Source organism: Rhinoraja longicauda, chromosome 2, assembly GCF_053455715.1.
Source record: "Rhinoraja longicauda isolate Sanriku21f chromosome 2, sRhiLon1.1, whole genome shotgun sequence".
In the NCBI taxonomy this organism is placed as follows: domain Eukaryota; kingdom Metazoa; phylum Chordata; class Chondrichthyes; order Rajiformes; family Arhynchobatidae; genus Rhinoraja; species Rhinoraja longicauda.
Genome location: NC_135954.1, coordinates 43,605,828 through 43,628,089, shown reverse-complemented (window position 1 = coordinate 43,628,089; position 22,262 = coordinate 43,605,828). Strand labels below are relative to the sequence as shown.

Below are 22,262 nucleotides of genomic sequence, written 5' to 3'. Positions count from 1 at the left end.
AGAGCAGCTATATGATTACAATTGCTCCAACTCCCTAACAAAAATTAAAACTCAAAGTTTTTCCCCAAATTACTAAAAATTATCACACAAAATAAAACTAGAATAAACTCAGATGTTTTAAGCGCGTAGATAAAATCGTCATATAACATAGAAAAGTACAGGACAGGAACATCCCACAATGCTTGTGTTCATCCCACAATGTCTGTGCTGAACATGATGCCAGGATAAACTACCTCATCTGCTTGCATATAGTCCCTATCTCTTCATTCCCCACATACCCATCTCGCATCTATCTATATCACCAGCCCTGACTTTCCAGACACTCACCACACTATGTAAAAAACAAATTGCCACTTCAAACATTGCCCCTTTCATGTTAAAGCTATGCTCAGTAGTTTTTGACATTTTCACCCTGGGAAAAAGGTTCTGATTGTCTACCCTATTTACATATAACCATATAACAACTACAGCACGGAAACAGGCCCGTTCGGCCCTACCAGTCCACGCCGACCACTCTCCCTGACCTAGTCTCATCGACCTGCACTCAGACTATAACCCTCTAATCCCCTCTTATCCATATACCTATCCAATTTATTAAATAATAAAATCGAGCCTGCTTCCACCACTTCCACCGGAAGCCCATTCCATACAGCCACCACCCTCTGAGTAAAGAAGTTCCCCTCATGTTACCCCTAAACTTTTGTCCCTCAATTCTGAAGCTATGTCCCCTTGTTGGAATCTTCCCCACTCTCAAAGGGAAAAGCCTACCCACGTCAACTCTGTCCGTCCCTCTCAAAATTTTAAAAAGCTCTATCAAGTCCCCCCTCAACCTTCTGCGCTCCAAAGAATAAAGACCCAACCTGTTCAACCTCTCTCTTGTCATCCGCAAACTTGCTGGTGTTGCTTCTAATTCCCTCTTCCAAATCATTAATATATATGGTAAACAGTTGCGGCTCCAACACCGAGCCTTGCAGCACTCCACTCGCCACTGCCTGCCATTCTGAAAAGGACCAGTTTAGTCTTACTCTTTGCTGCCTGTCTGCCAACCAATTTTCTATCCATGTCAACACCCTACCCCCAATACCCCCAATACCATGTGCTCTAATTTTAATCACCAGTCTCCCGTGCGGGTCCTTATCAAAGGCTTTCTGAAAGTCTAGATACACTACATTCACTGGCTCACCTTCATCCAATTTACTTGTCACGTCCTCAAAAAATTCCAGAAGATTAGTCAAGCATGATTTCCCTTTCATAAATCCATGCTGACTTGGACTTATCCTTTTACTGCTATCTAAATGCACCGTTATTACCTCTTTAATAATTGACTCCAGCATCTTTCCCACCACCGAAGTCAGGCTAACTGGTCTGTAATTCCCCGTTTTCACTCTCGCTCCTTTCTTGAAAAGTGGGATAACATTAGCTATCCTCCAATCCACAGGAACTGATCCTGAATCTATTGAACATTGGAAAATGATCACCAATGCATCCACTATTTCTAGAGCCACCTCCCTGGGATGCAGACCATCAGGCCCAGGGGATTTATCATCCTTCAGTCCCATTAGTCTATCCAATACTATTTCTCGCCTAATGAAAATTTCTTTCAGTTCCTCTACCCCCCTAGATCCTCTGTCCTCTAGTACATCTGGGAGATTGTACCTTCTGCCATTATAGAATTCTGCCCTGGTGAAACCACACCTGGAGTATTGTGCGCAGTTTTGGTCTCCTAATTTGAGGAAGGACATTCTTGCTATTGAGGGAATGCAGCGTAGGTTCACGAGGTTAATTCCCGGAATGGCAGGACTGTCATCTGATGAAAGAATGGAGCGACTGGGCTTGTATTCACTGGAATTTAGAAGAATGAGAGGGGATCTTATAGAAACATATAAAATTATTAAGGGATTGAACACGTTAGATGCAGGAAGTATGTTCCTGACGTTGGGGGAGTCCAGAACCAGGGGCCACAGTTTAAGAATAAGGGGTAGGCCATTTAGAACTGAGGTGAGGAAAAACTTTTTCACACAGATAGTTGTGAATTTGTGGAATTCTCTGCCTCAGAAGGCAGTGGAGGCCGATTTATTGGATGCATTCAAAAGAGAATTACATAGAGCTCAGGGATAGGAAAATCAAGAGGTATGGGGAGAAGGCAGGAACGGGGTACTGATTGAGAAATGATCAGCCATGAACACATTGAATGGTGGTGCAGGCCTTCTCCTGCACCAATTGTCTATGTATCTAAAACAATCCAAGTTTGTACAACCTCTCCTTACAATAAAATCCACTAATCCAGGCATCATTTTGGTAAACATCTTCTGCATCCTTTACAAAGCTTCTACATCCTTCCTGTAATGGGGGGGGGGGGGGGGGGGGAACTCTACGAATTCCTCCAAATGTGGTCTAACCAAAGTCCTGCATCATGCGTCATGCCTTCCTGACTCTTATACTCAATGCCCCAAATCAATAAACAGTTTGTCTTTACATCAAAAATAATATAATAGTATTCATACATTCAAATCTAAAATAAATATATAAAGATTTCTGAGGAGACGATTAAAAAAAACAAAAATCTTTCAAAATATGAAAAAAAATTAACAAGAGAATTTTTTGAATGCTATGATTTTCTGTACTTAAATTCACCTAAATGATTGACTCCAAATTGCAACTCAAAGCCGTCTTCCGTTTTCAAATAAGGACACATCATTACTCCAGCGTTGTTAATCAGAATGTTAATTTGCTGTTGTTCTGAGAGGAAAAAAAAAGTAAAAATTAAGAGAAATATCGCACAGATTATTAATCCGATCAACGCAACAGAAAATTTCATTCACTATTCTTAATTTTTCTAAATGTTGACGCCATTTCCTTTTACATGATTCAGCAATTTGCACATGGAGAGTTTATGTCAAATTATAATTTCTAAATTATGGTCACCTTTTTTTATATCTGCATACAATTTTTTATTTGGTCGAAAGTGCGCTTTGGAAGTTATTCTCACCATGGCTAAGATGGTCTCCGTTGTGTGACAAGTTCTTTCACACAAGTACGGTCAAGCCAGAATTGGTACATGAAGGTGGCTAATAATGGGCAATAATACTAGACAATACCACAGGAGTGGTTGAAGGATATGGCTAGAAAGCAAACGTCTGGGCCACTGATCTTGAAACACAAACTTGAACCCCGCAGCGGGGGAATTTAAAGTAAATAAAATATCTGGGATTAATAATAATAACAATTAAACTATCAGATTGTTGCACTGTTGTCCTTCAGTGAAATAAATCTTATCTGGTCTGCTCTACCTGGGACTCCAGGCCCACCAATGTGGTTGATTCTTTGCTGCCTCCTCAGTTCAGGGGTGACCTATTTATCGTTCAGCCACATCTACTGGACAGATTAAATTTAAAAACACACTGCTACCCACTTGATTACTTCACCCCCCCACCCCCAAAATGGAATATTAACTAAAACTGAAAGCAGTTGTTTTCCAATGCAGAGGGAAGCTTGCAATTGATCTTTCTGATGGGCTGGTAGAAGAAATGCTGCTCCAAGCCTACAATGACTGGGCCAATGACCCATCTCTTGGCTTGGACACCCATCCCCCCACATCCTTAAATGTGTTCAACCAAATCTCAGACCACATTAAAAGATCTAATGCTTGCAATTGATTTTTTTAAAGATACAGCTTGGAAACAGGCCCTTCGGCCTATCTTGTCCACACCCCCCCATCGATCACCTGTTCATACTCGTTCAATGTTATCCCCCTTTCGCAAACATTCCTACACATCAGGGGCAATTAACCTACAATTATGCTTGTCTTTGGGATGTGGGAGGAAACCGGACCACCCAGACGAAAACCATGCGGTCACAGGGAGAATGTGCAAACTCCGCACAAACAGTACCCGAGGTCAGGATCGAACCCGGGTTTCTGGTGTCGTTCGGCAACAGCTCTATCCCGCTGCACCACTATGCTGCCTGTGTTACTGCCTCTATACTAGGCTGTACAGGCAGGAGCCAGCAATAAATGATCAAGATCTGAAAGTGTGTATATCCACTGTAGCTGTTCATAAACTCACCCCACATGCACAGTAAAGTCAATAATCCCATGATGATGTCACTAACTATTAAACCTTCTAATTGCGAGGACTTCTGACCCATTATTGGGGTAAGGAGGGGGCCATTTTTACACTGAAGTCTGAAGAAGGGTCTCGACCCGAAACGTCACCCATTCCTTCTCTCCCGAGATGCTGCCTGACCTGCTGAGTTACTCCAGCATTTTGTGAATAAGGCCATTTTTACACAACAGGATCAACAAAAGAAGCATCACAGTTGGAAACAAAGAACAATATACCTTTATTGATCTGCTCCGCAAACTCTCGAACAGATTTGGTATCAGCTAAATTCAATTTCTTCAATATTATATTAGAATTTCCAGATTGCTCTATTATTTCTTTCACTGCAGCATCGCCTTTTTCCATGTCTCTGCATGCCATGATAATGTGGGCTCCTATGGATAGAAGAACACAGGGCAAAGGTGAGAACAAGACAAAAGACAGATGCTCATGGAACTAAACCTCCTGTTCCTCTCCAAGCCATATCTTAGTAAAAAACTATATTTCCCTGCAAATGTATCGTCAGCTGATCTGCTTTATTTACTTTATCTATTTATCATATATATATATCATATATATATACAGCCGGAAACAGGCCTTTTTTCGGCCCTCCAAGTCCGTGCCGCCCAGCGATCCCCGCACATTAACACTATCCTACACCCACTAGGGACAATTTTTACATTTACCCAGCCAATTAACCTACATACCTGTACGTCTTTGGAGTGTGGGAGGAAACCGAAGATCTCGGAGAAAACCCACGCAGGTCACGGGGAGAACGTACAAACTCCTTACAGTGCAGCACCCGTAGTCAGGATCGAACCTGAGTCTCCGGCGCTTACTATATCTGCTTTATTTACTCCTTGCATTTAAGTATATGCATTAAACATTAACTACTTTCCATTTTTAGATCTGCCTTTTGAAAAATAAAATCAATTACTAATTCTCTGTATTAGATTTCTATTCTGCTTTTCTCACTTTTGAATCAATACTGACTTGCCATATCCCTACCAATCTATCTCAAAACCTTGCACAACAAACTTGCTCACAGCCAAGGCTGCCCACTGTCTCTGCTTCTTTTTGCGATTGCAATTGAGCCTCTTTCTATTGCACTTAGATCAACCACAATATTTCAGGGCATTAGGAGAGGAAATATGGAACATCGTGTGTCTCTATATGCCGATGACCTCCTTCTTTATGTGAGCGACCCTACAGCTAGCAGCCCTGCAATTGCGTCCTTGTTAAATCAGTTTGGAACTTTCTCTGGCTAGAAATTAAACCTCCAAAACAGTGAATGCTTTCCCATCAACCTAGCCCTACAGATCCGACAGTAATCCTTGCCTTTTCCCTTATCTCAAGATGGTTTTGTATATCTAGGAATACGCATTACCCGCTCTGTTACATCTCTGTTTGAAGCCAAATGAAGGCTGACTTTGAGAGCTGGCGTAGTCTACCCCTTACTATGGCTGGGAGAGTACAGTCGGTGAAGATGACTGTACTTCCCAGATTTCTTTATTTGTTCCAGTGCTTGCCGGTCTTCCTATCCAAGTCATTTTTTAACTTAGTTAACCAATCTATAACCTCCTTTATATGGGACAATAAGGTTCCAAGGGTTAATACGTGTACTCTCCAAAGAGGTCGTGAAGTAGGTGGACTGGGCCTTCCCAGTTTTATTCATTATTTTTGGGCATTTAATATCCAAAAGATATTATTCTGGCTCCACCGACCAGATACAGACTGGTTTCTGCTTGAGTCACAGTCTTGTTACTCCTCGTCCCTTCCAGCTTTAGTATATTCCTCCCTGCCATTGAAATCCTCTCGATTCACATCCAATCCTGTCGTACTATCCACCCTCAATTTTTTTTATCAATTTCGCTGTCACTATAAGTTCACATCAGCTTCAGTTCAGGGTCCCGTTCACAGTAAGCATTTATTCCCCCCCTCTACACTTAATTCAACCTTTAGACAATGGGGTCTGAATGGTATTAAGTGCATTAAGGATTTATACACTGACAACATATTTGATAGTTTTGATAACCTGTGCAGAAAATATGGCCTCCCACATAATCATTTCTTTAAATATCTTCAGATCCGCCACTTTGCCATGAAAAAAAATCCTTCTTTTCCTGATCTCCCGTCTGTCACAGTGTTGGATAAACTCGCTCTTACCTTTGCAAATAAAGGACTGATCTCTGTATTATATTCTCAATTGATGTCTTTAGGAGATCAAAACCTGAACAAAATTAAAACTAGGTGGGAGGATGACCTTGGTATGGATCTGTCTGAGTGAGGAATGCTGGACAGAAGCGCTGAAAAGAGTCCATTCCTCGTCATCATGTGCAAGATTGGGGCTCATACAATTCAAAGTTTTACACAGGGTCCATTTAAGCAAAGCCAGGCTTGCTGACATATATCCGGGGACAGACGCTGGCTGTGACAGGTGCTCCTTCTCTCCAGCCAATCTAGCTCACGCATTCTGGTCATGCCCCAAACTTGGTGACTCATTGGACACATTAGAGGCAGGAAACATGTTCCCAATGTTGGGGGAGTCCAGAACAAGGGGCCACAGTTTAAGAATAAGGGGTAGGCCATTTAGAACGGAGATGAGGAAGAACTTTTTCAGTCAGAGAGTGGTGAAGGTGTGGAATTCTCTGCCTCAGAAGGCAGTGGAGGCCAGTTCGTTGGATGCTTTCAAGAGAGAGCTGGATAGAGCTCTTAAGGATAGCGGAGTGAGGGGATATGGGGAGAAGGCAGGAACGGGGTACTGATTAATAATAATAATAATAATATTCATTTATTGTCATTGCAACGAGTACAACGAAATTAAAAAATAGCCAATCCTGACGGTGCGTACAAACATATATGCAATAAATGCAAAAACAAATAAATACATAAATACAATTAAATACAATTATGTTAAGTACAAAGATTTTTTAGTGTTGCCTAGTGCAAAGGTAGTGTTCAGTTCTCGTATGGCCCTGGGGTAAAAACTGTTCTTAAGTCTGTTTGTTCGGGATTTTATCGACCTGAAACGTCGACCAGAGGGCAGATGAACAAACAGACGGTGGCCGGGGTGGGATGGATCTTTTATTATTTTGCCTGCTCTACTGAGGCAGCGTAGGCTGAACAGGTGCTCCAGGGAGGGCAGTGAGCAGCCGATGATTTTCTGGGCCGTCGTGATGACCCTCTGAAGGGCCTTCCTGTCCTTTTCTGAGCAGCTGGCATACCATGTGGTTATACAGTATGCCAGCACACTCTCGATGGAGCAGCGATAGAAGGACAACATGAGCTTCTCCTGCAGGTTGGTTTTCCTGAGGATCCTCAGGAAGTGGAGTCTCTGCTGTGCCTTCTTTACTGTGGTGATGGTGTTGGTAGACCAGGTGAGATCCTCTGCGATGTGCGTACCCAGGAACCTGAAAGCTGGTACCCTTTCCACACAGACCCCATTGATGTAGAGTGGGTCGTAATCTCCACTGGTTTTCCTAAAGTCAATTATAAGTTCCTTTGTTTTGGAGGAGTTCAGGACCAGATTGTTCACTGAACACCATGCTGCCAGCCTTTGGATTTCATCCCTATAGGCTGTCTCATCTCCTTCTGAGATGAGTCCAACCACAGTCGTGTCATCCGCGAACTTGATGATGGTGTTGGTGGGATGGGTGGGGGCGCAGTCGTGAGTGTAGAGGGAGTAAAGGATGGGGCTCAACACACAGCCCTGTGGTGAGCCGGTGCTCAGTGTAATGGTGGAGGAGAGGTGAGGGCCTATTTTGACTGTCTGGGGGCGGTTGGTCAGAAAGTCCTTGATCCATTTGCAGATGGTTTGGGAAAATCCAAGGTCGGAAAGTTTGGTGACCAGTCTGCTCGGGATGACCGTGTTAAAGGCAGAGCTGAAGTCGAGGAAGAGCATCCTCACATAGCTCCCCTGGTGTTCAAGGTGGGTCAGTGCAGTGTGAAGAGCAGTGTCGATGGCATCCCCTGTAGACCTATTTGCTCTGTAGGCAAACTGGTGTGGGTCGAAGGTGGGTGGGAGGCTGGCTTTGATGTGCTGCAGGACCAGTCTCTCGAAGCACTTTGTGATGACCGGTGTGAGTGCTACCGGACGGTAGTCGTTAAGACTGCTGATGACAGACTTTTTCGGCAGTGGGATGATTATGGCGGACTTCAGGCAGGGAGGGATGGTGGATTTTAAAAGGGACAGGTTGAAGATTTTTGTGAAGACCTCAGATAATTGGTCTGCACATTCCCTCAGCACTCTGCCCGTCACACCATCGGGGCCTGCAGCTTTCCTGGGATTCACTGCTCTGAGCACGCGCTTAACATCATACTCCTGCACAGTGAAGGTGTTGCTGTCAGGTGCTGGAGAGGGTGTAATGTCTGCCACTGTAGCTTTCACCTCGAAACGAGCAAAGAAACAGTTAAGTTCCTCAGCCAGCGAGGCGTCGCCGTCGGCAGTCGTGCGGTTGCTGGTCTTGTAGTTGGTGATGTGCTGGATGCCTTGCCATACCCGCCGTGGGTCATTGTTGGAGAAGTGGTCTTCAATCTTCCTCTTGTAGGACGCTTTGGCATCCTTGATGCCTCTCTTCAGGTTGGTTCTAGCAGCACTGTATAGAAGTGATCAGCCATGATCGCATTGAATGGCGGTGCTGGCTCGAAGGGCTGAATGGCCTACTCCTGCACCTATTGTCTATTGACTACTGGGCAGTGGTTTTTAAAACCATCAGTGAAGTCCTTGGGGTGACAGTGAGGATTTGCCCGCTTGTAGCTGTATTTGGTGTAACAGATGAAACTTTGGGTTTAAATGCAAACCAATCTGACATCATTGCATTCACATCACTTTTGGCCCATAGGAGAATTTTGCTGGTCTGGAAATCTACAACTCCTCCATCTGCTGCCGCTTGGCTAGAGGACGTAATGCTTTTTTCTAAAACTAGAAAAGATCAAATTTACACTGAGGGGGTCTGTGAAAAAGTTTTATTCAAAATGGGAACCTTTTCTGTCATACTTTGAGGGCACTTGATTGTAGTTGGGGATCTGCCTTTAATTATGTTTTACTTTTACTTATTTACATATTTTTGTTTACACAAGTGCCGATTTCCTCACAGGATGGCTGATGCATAATGAATGGGTGTATCGTGAACCATCTGACATGTTGTAGATATGTATGGGCCTGCGCCTTGGAAGAATGTAGAGGTTTTGCTGTCAATTTGTGCATTTGTATTTGTGATATGATGTATTGTGAACACATCAGCTGCAAAGGGGGGTCCAGGGAGGGTGGGTGAGGGTTATTATTTTTGTTGTTATATATAAAAAACAAACTGGAGGGGAATGTAATGCATTACGTCATTCGTATTGTATCTTTCCTTCAATAAAAATAAATCAAGGAATCAAGGAATATGGGGAAAAAGCAGGAACGGGGTACTGATTTTAGATGATCAGCCATGATCATATTGAATAGTGGTGCTGGCTCGAAGGGCCGAATGGCGTACTGCTGCACCTATTTTTCTATGTTTCTACATCATTGATACACAAATAAACAACAAAATCTACTGGGCAGTCAGCCAAGATATTAGTGAATTACTGAGAGTATAATCACATGCTGGACCTTGATCAGCTCTCATGGATTTGCTACTTGTCATTTATTCTTTTCATTTAAAAAGTAGTTTTTGTAACTCTGAATGTTAGATTAAATTCTTGACCTGAAATTAATCTAACCTGTGAAAGTCTTTCCATTTATAAGCAACATTGTACTGACTTAAAACATTTCCTCACTGTTCACTCACAGATTGATTTGACAATTCTTTTTATTCTGTGAAGTGAACTACAGATCCTTTATCCAAGAATTAGCACTTATTAAAAAAAAAATTTGACCTGGGAAAAAAATTAGATTGGAAACAGAATATTTATTCTTCGAACTTTGATTGATTATTGATTGGTATCCTCATAAATTGCTTAGTAAGCAGTTAGGGTGGCAAATGGTAAGTTGGCTTTCAATGCAAGATGTCTTGAGTAATAAAGTGCTTTACAATTATACAGGGCCAAAGTGAGATCACACCTGGAATATTATGTACAGTTTTGATCTCCTAACAATTGATATATTACCACACAGGGTATGCAGCAAAGTTTCCTCGAGTAACAGTCGTGGTTGAAGGCAAAATATGGGTTGTTCACAATATAGGAAAATGAGGGGCACAGGGAGGATGTTGCCCCTAACAGTGGGTTCTAGAATACTAGATTAGTCTCAGGATACTGCCCAAGATATGTTGGGCTATGAGGAGGAAGGTGAATCTCAAGAATTCTCTACCACAGAAAGTGGTGGAGATCAAGACACTGAAAATATGGAACGAGATAAATTAATTTCTAGACATAAAAAAAATGTCATAGGTATGGGGAAGAGGGCGAGAAGAATATTAGAGGTTTTGCCATTGATCATACTGAAAGGCAGTGTGCCAAATGGCCGACCCCCACCTCAATTTCCTATGTTCTCCAGTCAGCACCACAGCGCATTTTTAACTCCACATTTGTTCCATCACAAATTCAGCTTATTTCTGCAAAATTTCCACCATAACCTTAGTGAATGTGCAGCTGAAGTCATCATCCATTCGTGTATTGCCACCAGATTCCACTATTCCAATAATTTAGTTCAGAGATAGAGCATGGAAACAGGCCCTTCAGCCCAAAGTCCATGCTGACCATCGATTAACCGTTCACACAAGTTCTATATTATCCCACTTTCAAATCCATTTCCAACACATCAGGGGCAATTTTACAGAAGCCCATTAACCAACAAACCCACATGACTGTGGGATGAGGGAGGAAACCAGAGCACCTGGAGGTCACAGGGAGACTGTGCAAACTCCACACAGACAGTCGCCGAAGTCAGAAGTGAACCCGGGCTCTGGTACTGTGAAGTAGCAGCTCCATCTCTCTAAATTCTTGGCTGATGAGCCATAATCTTCACCTTATTTAAACTCTCTATCCTATCCTGCATCAAGATATGGTCAACCAGCAGTACTGTGTTTGCACTCCAACTTCTCACGGGCTATTGAATTATTATAAATGCAACATAATATTACATTTTAATAGGTTGTTCATTCACCTAACCGTGCTCAAAGTATTAGTGTGGGACATGAAGCATTTTGCATATCAGTATTAAGCATCTCTTGTCATAGAGTCATAGAGTCCTACAGCACAGAAAGAGGCCCTTCGGCCCATCGTGTCCGCGCCGCCCGTTACCAAACACAGTCTAATTTTAATCCCATTTTCCCGCATTTGGACCGTAACCCTGAATGTTGTAGCATTTCAAGTGCCCATCCAAATGCCTCTTAAACATTGTGAGTGTTCCCCCCTCCACCACCACCCTAGGCAGTGAGTTCCAGACTCCAACCACCCTCTGGGTGAAAAAGTTCTTTCTCACATCCCCCCGAAACCTCCCTCCCCTTACCCTGTATCTATGTCCCCTCGTTGTTGAACCTTCCACCAGTGGAAGAAGTTCCCCGCCATCTACCTTATCTATGCCCCTCATGATCTTGTACACCTCGATCATGTCCCCTCTCAGCCTTCTCTGCTCCAGGGAAAACAACCCCAGTCTGCTCAGTCTCTCCTCATAGCCGAGGCCCTTCATCCCTGGCAGCATCCAGGTGAATCTCCTCTGCACCCTCTCCAAAGCTATCACATCCTTTCTATAATGTGGTGACCAGAACTGTACACAATACTCCAGCTGCGGCCTCATTCTTGTGTAAGGAAAAAAACTGCAGTTGCTGGTTTAAATCGAAGGAGGACACAAAATGCTGGAGTAACTCAACGGGTCAGGCAGCATCTCTGGAGAGAAGGAATGGGTGACGTTTCGGGTAGAGATCCTTCTTCCGTAGGCATCTCTTGGGTCATCTCTTGGGTCAGAAAACATGCAAGAAACACAGCAAAACATTGTTTCACCCAAATTCTGGAACTATGTCCTTATTCGACTGTGTCCAAGTCCTGAAACATTGATTGAGACTTATATTTTACGCAGATTTGTAGATTCTCTTTCCTCCCCATCCCATCTAATGTGCTTCTCACTGAAATATTTGTCTCGTCTAACTTTATTGCTGTAGTGCAGTTGGAGTGACTAAATCTTCATCACTAAAAGTGACAATTTGCAAATTATCATTTAATTTACGGAAACATAAGTCATATAGCCACTACACCATGACTACTGTCAAGGCACTGAAATTAAAACAAGTTTTGCACCTCTCTTTGCCAGGTCTCTTGCAGTCTCTTTGCCAATTCCAGTGTTAGCACCAGTTATTAGTACAGTCTTTCCATCCAGCCTCTCGGTTTTCCATGCATCAGCTGTTCTGTTGAAGGGAAAAGGTTCAAGGTGAAGTGGTATGTAACACACGGATTTTCCTTAAAGATTTCTCCCCTTTGCCACGATCCCCTGCCCCCATTTTATGGCTCAGCTCAAAACACTGTCCATTGATTTTACAGTGTTCCCAAATCCCCTTTTTATCTTCCTTACACACATAATTTTGAACTGCGAGTAGACTTGCAATACACCCATTCGCTTCATGCAAGGTAATAATACAAACTAAACAGCCAATGCCTGGCATTCATCCTTCTGCTGACAGAATAGAAATTGGCTGCCGACCAAAAGTGACCCATTTAGTTCCACATTTTCAATAGAAAAAGGGCATTGTTCCAATTGTCTATTTGCATTTTAGATAGGGCCTTGCATGAATGCTAACATTAGCCTGGGTCAGCTCTGGTCTTGGGAATTATGCTAAGAGATAAATGGACTTGTTTGAGCTTGATATTTTTTTCAATTGCAAGTATAGCCCTGAAGTTTGTGACTAAGATAAGAGCTCCAGAATATTTGTCTTCTTAACTTACATTCATAGAAGCACACAAGAACCTTTGAGTGAAAGCCTATTGCCAAAGCAAAGGGGGTTATAATTGGAAATAAGGAAAATACTGTAGCAGTTAGAAATTAAAAATATAAATTCTAAATTTTGAAAATTCTAAAGAGAGAAAATGACGCAAAATATCAGGTTGATGATCTTTCATCAGACCTGGGCAAAATATGGAGCATCAATCAGAAACACAGACTTTGCTTTTTCCACAAATGCTGCCGGACCTGGTAATAGACAATAGACAATAGGTGCAGGAGTAGGCCATTTGGCCCTTCGAGCCAGCACCGCCATTCACCGTGATCATGGCTGATAATCTTGTACATTTAAAATGAGCAAAGTACTCCGACACTATAACTTCTCATGCATCTGCTGCAAACATTCGCATCCAGTGTTAAGGGATTAAGCAGGTTTAAAGGTCATCTTGAAGCCAAATTAGAAAACATCAAAAATCAGAGATGGCAAATTAACCTGTCTATGTTATGTATCTGGTCAAGGCCTTTCAAATTGTTTTGGGACTAGCATGACCATATGCTTTTAGAAAACAATATCTTGTTTAGTAACTGGATTTGGAATAACATCTATTTTTCAGTCGTAATCCAATTTATGAAAACTTTATGCATTAAAACCCGAATCAAGACAATCAATTTCCATTTATGCAGCACCTTTTCTATTTATTTTTAATTCTCTACATCTGAAGGCCTACCTGTATGGTTGATAAATTTATCATATGAGGAGATAGATTAATTTTGGAGTATGAAAGCTTATGAGGGTTTAAGGCAGGATAACAATTGATACCAAGAATCAGCCATAATCTTTATGTGTGGATCATGATCAATGTACATTACGACCAAACCCTCCCGGTTATTACATTCTAATAAAATGGATAGTGAATAACTTTACTCCTTTTTCCACCACCTTCAACAGGATTCAATCAGCAGACACCACATTCTCTTTATCTCCTGGTACCTGGAAGGTACTATTCCCTTCACATCTCCTAGGTTCACCGTTCAACGTCCAAAACCACTCCCCTCAAGACCCTTTCCGATGCAACACAAGAAGATGCAATCCCTATTGTTTAACCTGCTCTGTCCCATCATGGGACACAAATAGTGCTCCCAGTGAAGCAGTGATTCACTTGCACATCATCCAATCTGGCGTAGTGCATTCAGTGCTCACTCTGTGGTCTCCTCTATATGAGAGAAACCAAATGCAGATCACGTGACCACATTGCAGAACACCTCCATTCTGTCCACAGAGGGCCAAGCCTGAACTTCTATAACATAACAGTATAACAGTATAACAGTATAACAGTATAACAAAACTTTATTGTCATTCGGTATAAATACCGAACGAAATTTCAGCAGTCACAAGACACAGCAAAAAAGAAAAGAACACAGGACACACGACCCCAACACAAACATCCATCACAGTGACTCCAAACACCCCCTCACTGTGATGGAGGCAACAAAACTTCCACTCTCTTCCCCCCCGCGCCCACGGACAGGCAGCTCGACCCCTACCGAGGCAACCGACACGCACAGCCCCCGCAAGAGGATGGAAGGCCCCGCGGCCGAGCCGCCCCGGGCACCGAAACGTCCCGCGGCCACACCGGGCGATGTTAAGTCCAGCGGCCGAGCCGCACCGGGCACTGAAACGTCCCGCGGCCGAGCCGCGCTGGCGATGTTAAGTCCAGCGGCCAAGCCGCGCCGGGCACTGAAACGTCCCGCGGCCGAGCCGCACCGGGCACCGAAACGTCCCGCGGCCGCACCGGGCGATGTTAAGTCCAGCGGCCGAGCCACACCGGGCACTGAAACGTCCCACGGCCGAGCCGCACCGGGCACTGAAACGTCCCATGGCCGAGCCGCGCTGGCGATGTTAAGTCCAGCGGCCAAGCCGCGCCGGGCACTGAAACGTCCCGCGGCCGCACCGGGCGATGTTAAGTCCAGCGGCCGAGCCACACCGGGCACTGAAACGTCCCGCGGCCGAGCTGCACCGGGCACTGAAACGTCCCACGCCCGAGCCGCGCCGGCGATGTTAAGTCCCGCAGCCGAGCCGCGCCGGGCGATGGAAGGCCCCGCGAGCGAGCTGCGCCCCGGGGAAGAGACCTAATAAAAGAAAGGTTTCCCCCGCCCCAACCCCCCCCACACCCCACCCCCCCACCACACATACACAGCCAAAAACTGAAACAAAAACCATCCCAACACCGACACAAACAAAAAAAAGAAAAAAAGACAAACAGACTGCCAGAGAGCCGCAGCCGTTAGGCGCAGCCAACTCCTCCCAAGGTTCTCATCATTAATTCTCCATCCTCATTTCTACTCCAACCTATTGATCAGTGTCCTCCTGAATTGTTCCAACAAGGCTCAAAATAAGCCCAAGGCGTACTACAGTTTTCGGGTCTGGATGCGGAATTCAAAAGCTTCGGTCAGTTCTGTTGCAAGTTATCAACTATACTTTTAACTCTGTGTCTCTCCAGAGACACTGCCTGTTTGATGAATATTTCTAGTAATCATCTTTTGGTTTTAAGTCTCAGCAACATCTCTGTGTTGCGCTTCCTTTTTTTATTCTATGTCCCTTTGTTATTTTTCCTTTTCATGTGGAGCCATCTGGTAGATCAAATGGCAACATTATTTTGGCAACCCTGTCTCACCCTATGAGATGTGCTCTTTTTGTCCTATCCACTCAGCAACTTAAATCTAACTTGTGTTTTCACTTTCCCCCACTGGCGAGAAGGAATCCAGCGAGCCGCGACCGTATTACAATGGCAGACCTGGTTCACCCTCCAAGAAACCGGGAACTTGCCCAGAGAGGGAAGTACGGCGAGCCAAGGCCATATGCCAACAGCAGTCCTAGCTTGCCCACTGAGAAACCAGTAACTCGCCCGGAGAGGAGGATGGAGGGAGACGGCGGCAGACGTTGGACAAAGGGCCCAGTGAGAGGGACCTTCTGCGCCCTCAAGGCCGGATGCAGGAGGCGCCCTCCGGGGAACAAGGGCTCTAGAGGGCCGTGCAACGAGAGGGACGACGGGTCACAGGGCGACCAAAATGGAGGGCCTTTGTGGCCAGCTGCAGCTGGGACTGTAAAATGGCCTCAAAATGGCCACACTACATATGGACTCAGTGGGTTGTTCTGTTCATTCTGTACTAATTCCGGAGGATTGTGCTTATTTATGTATGGTGATAGTCTTGCTGAAACATATGCAAAAAAAGTATTTAACTGTACCTGATACACAGGATAGTAAAGAAACCATTGAACCACTAATCAAGGCTCTTAAATTTGAAATATTTAACTTTTTCTCTTTTCACAGATGCAGCCTGATTTGCTGAACGCTTCCAGCATTTTCTGTTTTATTTCCAATTTCCAACCGTTTATTGATTTACAACTGTTTTTGAGATAAAATAGGTTCATTCCCTCACCAATAACTGAGATCTGAGGAGTAAGCCAGAGTGATCCGGGTGGCATGCAAAAGGAAATTGTTAAAGTACATATGTAGAAAAGATAGAATGTCCTCAATGTTTGGAATTTCACAGTAGTTAATTCAAGCGGAGCTAACCTTTCTCACATATTTTAAAAGGAAATAAATCAGATTTTTCTTTAAAGCCAGCATAAGTACAGTAGAGAAAGAATTAGAAGCAATTCAAACGTGGTCTTTCCCAGTGAGGAGAAATTCAAAAAGTTAGCAAGGAGAAAAAACCCCATTCCTTTGAACATTCAGGAGAGGTGCCGGAAGACTGGAGGGTGGCAAATGTTGTACCTCTTTTCAAGAAGTGCTGCAGGGAAAATGCTGGGAACTATAGGCCAGTGAGCTTAACATCTGTAGTTGGTAAGTTACTGGAGAGTATTCTGAGGGATAGGATATACGGGCATTTGGATGGGCAAGGGCTGATTAGGGACATTCAGCATGGTTTTGTACGTGGGAGGTCATGTCTCATAAATCTGATTGCTTTTTTTGAAGACGTGACCAAAAAGATTAATGAAGGCAGAGCTACAGATGGTGCTACATGGACTTCAGTAAGGTGTTCGACAAGGTTCCGCATGGTAGTCTGCTCTGGATGGTTAGATCGCATGGGATCCAAGGAGAGATAACTGAATGGATAGCAAATTGGCTCCATGGAATGAAGCAGAGGGTAATGGTGGAAGGTTGCTTCTCAGACTGGAGGCCTGTGACTAATGGTGTGCCTCAGGGTTCGGTGCTGGGCCCGTTATGGTTTGGCTTCTACATCAATGATTTGGATGAGAACATACAGGGCAAGATTAGCAATTTTACTGATGATACAAAAGTTAGTGGTTTTTGCAGATAGGATGGTTGTGAACGATTGCTGCAGGATCTGGATCAATTGACCAGGTGGGCGGAAGAATGGTTGATGGAATTTAATATAGAAAAGTGTGTTGCATTTTGGGACGTCGAACAAGGGCAGGACCTACACAGCAAATGGTAGGCCTCTGGGTAGTGTTGTAGAGCAGAGGGATCTAAGAGTATAGTTGTATGGTTCCTTGAAGGTTGAGTCACAGGTAGATAAGGTGGTCAAAAGAGCTTTTGGCACTTTTGGCCTTCATCAGTCAGAGTACTGAGTATAGAAGTCGGGAGGTTATGTTGCAGTTGTATAAGACGCTAGTGAGACCGCATTTAGAAAATTGTGTTCAGTTCTGGACACCATGTTATAGGAAAGATATTGTCAAGCTTGAAAGGGCTCAGAAAAGATTTACGAGGATGTTGCCAGGACTGGGGGATATGAGCTATAGGGAGATGTTGAGTAGGCTGGGTCTCTATTCAATGAAGCGCAGGAGGATAAGGGGTGATCTTATAGAGGTGTATAAGATCATGAGAGGAATAGATCGGGTAGATGCACAGAGTCTTTTGCCCATAGGGGAATCGAGGACCAGAGGACATAGGTTCATGGTGAAGGGGAAAAGATTTAATAGGAATCCGAGGGGTAACTTTTTCACACAAAAGGTGGTGAATGTATGGAACAAGCTGCCAGAGGTAGTTGAGGCTGGGATTATCCCATCGTTTAAGAAACAGTTAGACAGGTACATGGATAAGACAGGTTTGGAGGGATATTGGCCAAGCGCAGGCAAGTGGGACTAATGTAGCTGGGACATGTTGGCCGGTGTGGGCGAGTTGGGCCGAAGGGCCTGTTTCCACACTGTATCACTCTATGACTAACATTCAGCCTCATGACTGAGGTCTGCCATAGTTAACATCTGTGTGGAGTCCTCTACTGCAGAATGTGGAGAGTGGCTTAATGAAAATGACCAGGAGCTAATTAAGATTATTGCAAATCTACATCACAGTTGGAGGCTGTTGTACTATTTATCAAAAAGCAAAAGACTAAACACCTAAATTAAAACAATAAAAAATGGAAACACTGGACAGGCAGCTTCTGTGGTGACGGAAATAGAGCCAATGTTTCAGGTGAACTTTGTACACAAAAGAAAGTGAAATGCTAACTCCGACTTCCATCACCACAAATGCTGAGTCATTGCCGGGATTTTTTTTCAATCACGGGTTCCTGATGGCTCCAAAGCTCCTCTGAATCACAACATGGATTTTATCAAGACAGCACTTTCACAATGTGATAAATCTAAGAACAATATTAAGAGCAACATTTTACAATAGTCTTCGATTCTGTCAGCCAAGGGTTGAGAAAGAATCACAACTCAGTAAGATTTAAGATTGTTTTGAATAGGGAGAAGGTTGGACCTTGCGGACAAGTACTAAACTGGAACTACAGCTTTATTAGGCAAGAGCTTGGATGAGTACATGGTGAGCTATTGGTATTGGGCAAGTCCACATCCGACATGAGAAAGTTGTTTAAAGATCAGTTGATTGAAGTTCAGAACCGGGGTGTGCTCGTGAGGTGGTGTGATAAGGATGACAAAGTAAGAGGATCTTGAATGACAAGAGAAGTTATAAATTTGGTCAAAAAGAAAATGGAAGTGCTTGCAAGATTTAAGAGGATGGAATTAGACAGGGCCTTGTGAGGAATATAAAGAAAGAATGAACTAACTGAATTGAGCAATTTGAAAGGCCAAAAGGAGCAATGAAATGGTGATGGTGAGTCAGATTTAAGAAAATCCAAAAATTGTTTATACCTATATTAAAAACAAGCGGGCAACCAAGGAGAAGGTTGAACCACTCAAGGATTAAGAAGGGGATTTGTGCTTGGAGTCTGAGGATGTAGGCGAGTTATTAAACAGATGTATAGGAAAGAAAACTGCAGATGCTGGTTTAAATCGAAGGTAGACACAAAATGCTGGAGTAACTCAGCCAGTCTGGAGAAGGGTCTCGACCCAAAACATCACCCATCCCTTCTCTCCAGAGATGCTACCTGACCCGCTGAGTTACTCCAGCATTTTGTGTCTACCTTTGAGTTATTAAACAAGTACTTTCTATGTCTTTTCACCAAGGAAAGGAAATTAAGCTTAGTGAAATCAGTGTGGAGCAGTTTGAGATTAAGAAGGAAATAGTGTTGGGGCTCTTGAAGAGCATCGAGGATGTTAAAGGACCTGATGGGATTTACACCTAGTTATTGGGAGAGGCAAAAGGGGAGATTACAGGAGCCTTGTCAATGATCTTTGCCAGCAACAGGCAAGATTCCACAGCACTGGAGAGTAACTAATGGTTTTCCTTTATTTAAGCGATGTTGGGAGAATCCGGGGAATTATAGGCAGGTGAGCCTCACGTCAATGGTAGAGAAGGTATTGGAGAGGATACTTTAGAGCCACTGGTATGGCCTATTTACAAAATAAAATAGGAAACAATCCAACCTTCTTCATCTTAACCTCAAAATCAAGGGGACCCCAAAATCACATATCAAATTAAGACAGATGATACTTGCAAATGGCAAATGTTCAAACTCCAAACCTTCAGTGAAGCACACAATGTAGAAGGCCTTACACTGAACATCTGGAACAAATATATTCCTCCAACAACATGCCCTTGCCACTAAACATCCCCCACCTCAGCCAAATAACTAAGATCCACACTTAGATGCTGGAAAATGTGGATTGCTCTCCAGATCCAAGTAGCCAACTCTCAGACATCAATGATAAAATTCCCTAACCATTTCATCTGTTGGCCTATTGGGGAAGAGGATATTTGAAGAGCAAGAATTTAAACACACACAGAACTAGCAATGTCCTCCACTAGGCTAACATCAACACACTGATCATGTTCAACCACCCATATGCTTCACACTGGGGCCCTGCTACAAACTCTATTCTTCCACTGTGGAGCTCAGCGAATATGTTTGAAGGGCCTTGTCAAAGCCTCATTGAAACCATCTACCATTCTCAACCACTCACAGGAAACCTTGGCCCCAGAAAACTCAAAACAGGGGAAGAGTATTCAGGAACTCATTGAGCATTTCAGCATCAAATGGCATAGCATACACAGTCCTTGTGGAAAGAGGATTGCCCAACGTCCTAAAGTATATTCCCCACGTTACCCACACAGGATTCATCAGTTACCCCAGACGTGGAAGCAAATACTCACTTTGGAGGGCCTGCCCAAGGAAAAAAACAACATGGTAGAGCCCATCGTGGGTTCCTTATAAGACAATATGAACAATTTGAAGCCCTCGCTTCAAACGTCAGCCTTGCAATCACATCTCCGGCAATATCCAGTATATTGAAGTGAAAACCTAGATTTTTCACCAGAAGTAAAAAGATAAAACACTAGAGACACTCAGCAGGTCAGACGGCATTTGTACAAAGTGAAGCAACTAAGGTCAGAGACGCTCCCTCAGTACGAGAGTGAAGTTTGAAGGAACTACTGAGTCAGAGATAAAAGCACACTAGCAAATCTGTCAAAAGCAGGTGAAAGCCACAAGCGTGGTTTTTATTTTAAAAGGGAACTTTCAGCGTGAAAATAAAAACCGGGGAGAAAGTAACCAACCCTGAAAATACTGCTATCATTCAGTAAAGGTTATTCTTGAAAATCTACAGCATTGCTCGTACATATAAAATTCTTAAGGGGTTGGAGAGGCTAGATGCGGGAAGATTGTTCCCGATGTTGGGGAAGTCCAGAACAAGGGGTCACAGTTTAAGGATAAGGGGGGAGTCTTTTAGGACAGAGATGAGAAAGTTTTTTTTCACAGAGAGTGGTGAATCTGTGGAATTCTCTGCCACAGAAGGTAGTTGAGGCCAGTTCATTGGCTATATTTAAGAGGGAGTTAGATGTGGCCCTTGTGGCTAAAGGGATCAGGGGGTATGGAGAGAAGGCAGGTACAGGTTACTGAGCTGGATGATCAGCCATGATCATATTGAATGGCAATGCAGGCTCGAAGGGCCGAATGGCCTACTCCTGCACCTATTGTCTATGTTTCTATGTCTGTCAGTCAAGTCGCGGACGATCGACACAAAATGCTGGAGTAACTCAGCGGGTCAGGCAGCATCTCTGGGAGATCATCTCTGGGGAATGCTGAGTTTGCTCCAGCACTCTGTGCCGATCTTCGCTACAGCTCATTCCCACACAAACAAGTTGCCGAGGTTGCTTTTTAAAAAACAATATATATATATATATATACTTCCTAAGCTCAATGGCACTCTCCGCTTCGGTGGTTTACCTGTCGTCCCCCATGCTGACAGGCTGGCTGCTCTGTGCTCCAGTGGCCCTGGACTCGCTGCCCCGCCCGCCGTCGCGGAAGCTGCAGAAGCGGCGACACACATGATTCTCACCAGCAACCAATCGCCTTCACAGTGAAAGACGGCTCACCCATTTCTCCCACTACCCCGCCTCCTTCCACCCACATAGCCTCTTCCCACCTCCCCCTCCCCTCTCCCCACCTCCCCACCCCCTCTCCCTCTGGCTTGACAGATCATCCCCTCACCTTCACAGTGAAAGACGGCTCACCCATTTCTCCCACTGCCCCGCCTCCTTCCACCTACATAGCCTCTTCCAACCTCCTCTCTCCCCACCTCCCCTCTCCCCCTCCCCACCACCCCTCTCCCCACCTCCCCACCACCCCTCTCCCCACCTCCCCACCACCCCTCTCCCCACCTCCCCCTACCTCCCCACCACCCCACCTCCCCACCACCCCTCTCCCCACCTCCCCACCACCCCTCTCCCCACCTCCCCTCTCCCCACCTCCCCCTACCTCCCCCTCTCCCCACCTCCCCACCACCCCTCTCCCCACCTCCCCTTCTTTCTTTCTCTCTCCCTCTCTGGCTTTAGAGATCATGCCCTCACCTTTTCTCTGGTTCTGGTCCTTATCTAAGACCCTTTTGTCTCCTTTTCAACCTTTGTCACCCACTCCAACCATTTGACAACCTCCCA

The 22,262-nt window shown here is 44.3% G+C and overlaps 1 protein-coding gene across 4 annotated transcripts in view; it reads right to left on the bottom strand.

Moving 5' to 3' along the window:
* Positions 1-22,262, bottom strand: part of LOC144604141 (retinol dehydrogenase 12-like) — a 34,053-nt gene that overhangs the window by 8,387 nt on the left and 3,404 nt on the right. For 2 of the 4 annotated variants that reach the window (XM_078418339.1, XM_078418329.1), the window contains exons 2-5: positions 21,553-21,633; positions 12,321-12,427; positions 4,340-4,495; positions 2,635-2,739 (exon numbers count right to left, since the gene is read on the bottom strand). In XM_078418339.1, the coding sequence (XP_078274465.1) occupies positions 2,635-2,739; positions 4,340-4,495; positions 12,321-12,427; positions 21,553-21,633 (449 nt within the window). The other 2 variants (XM_078418357.1, XM_078418348.1) reach the window with 2 other exon arrangements.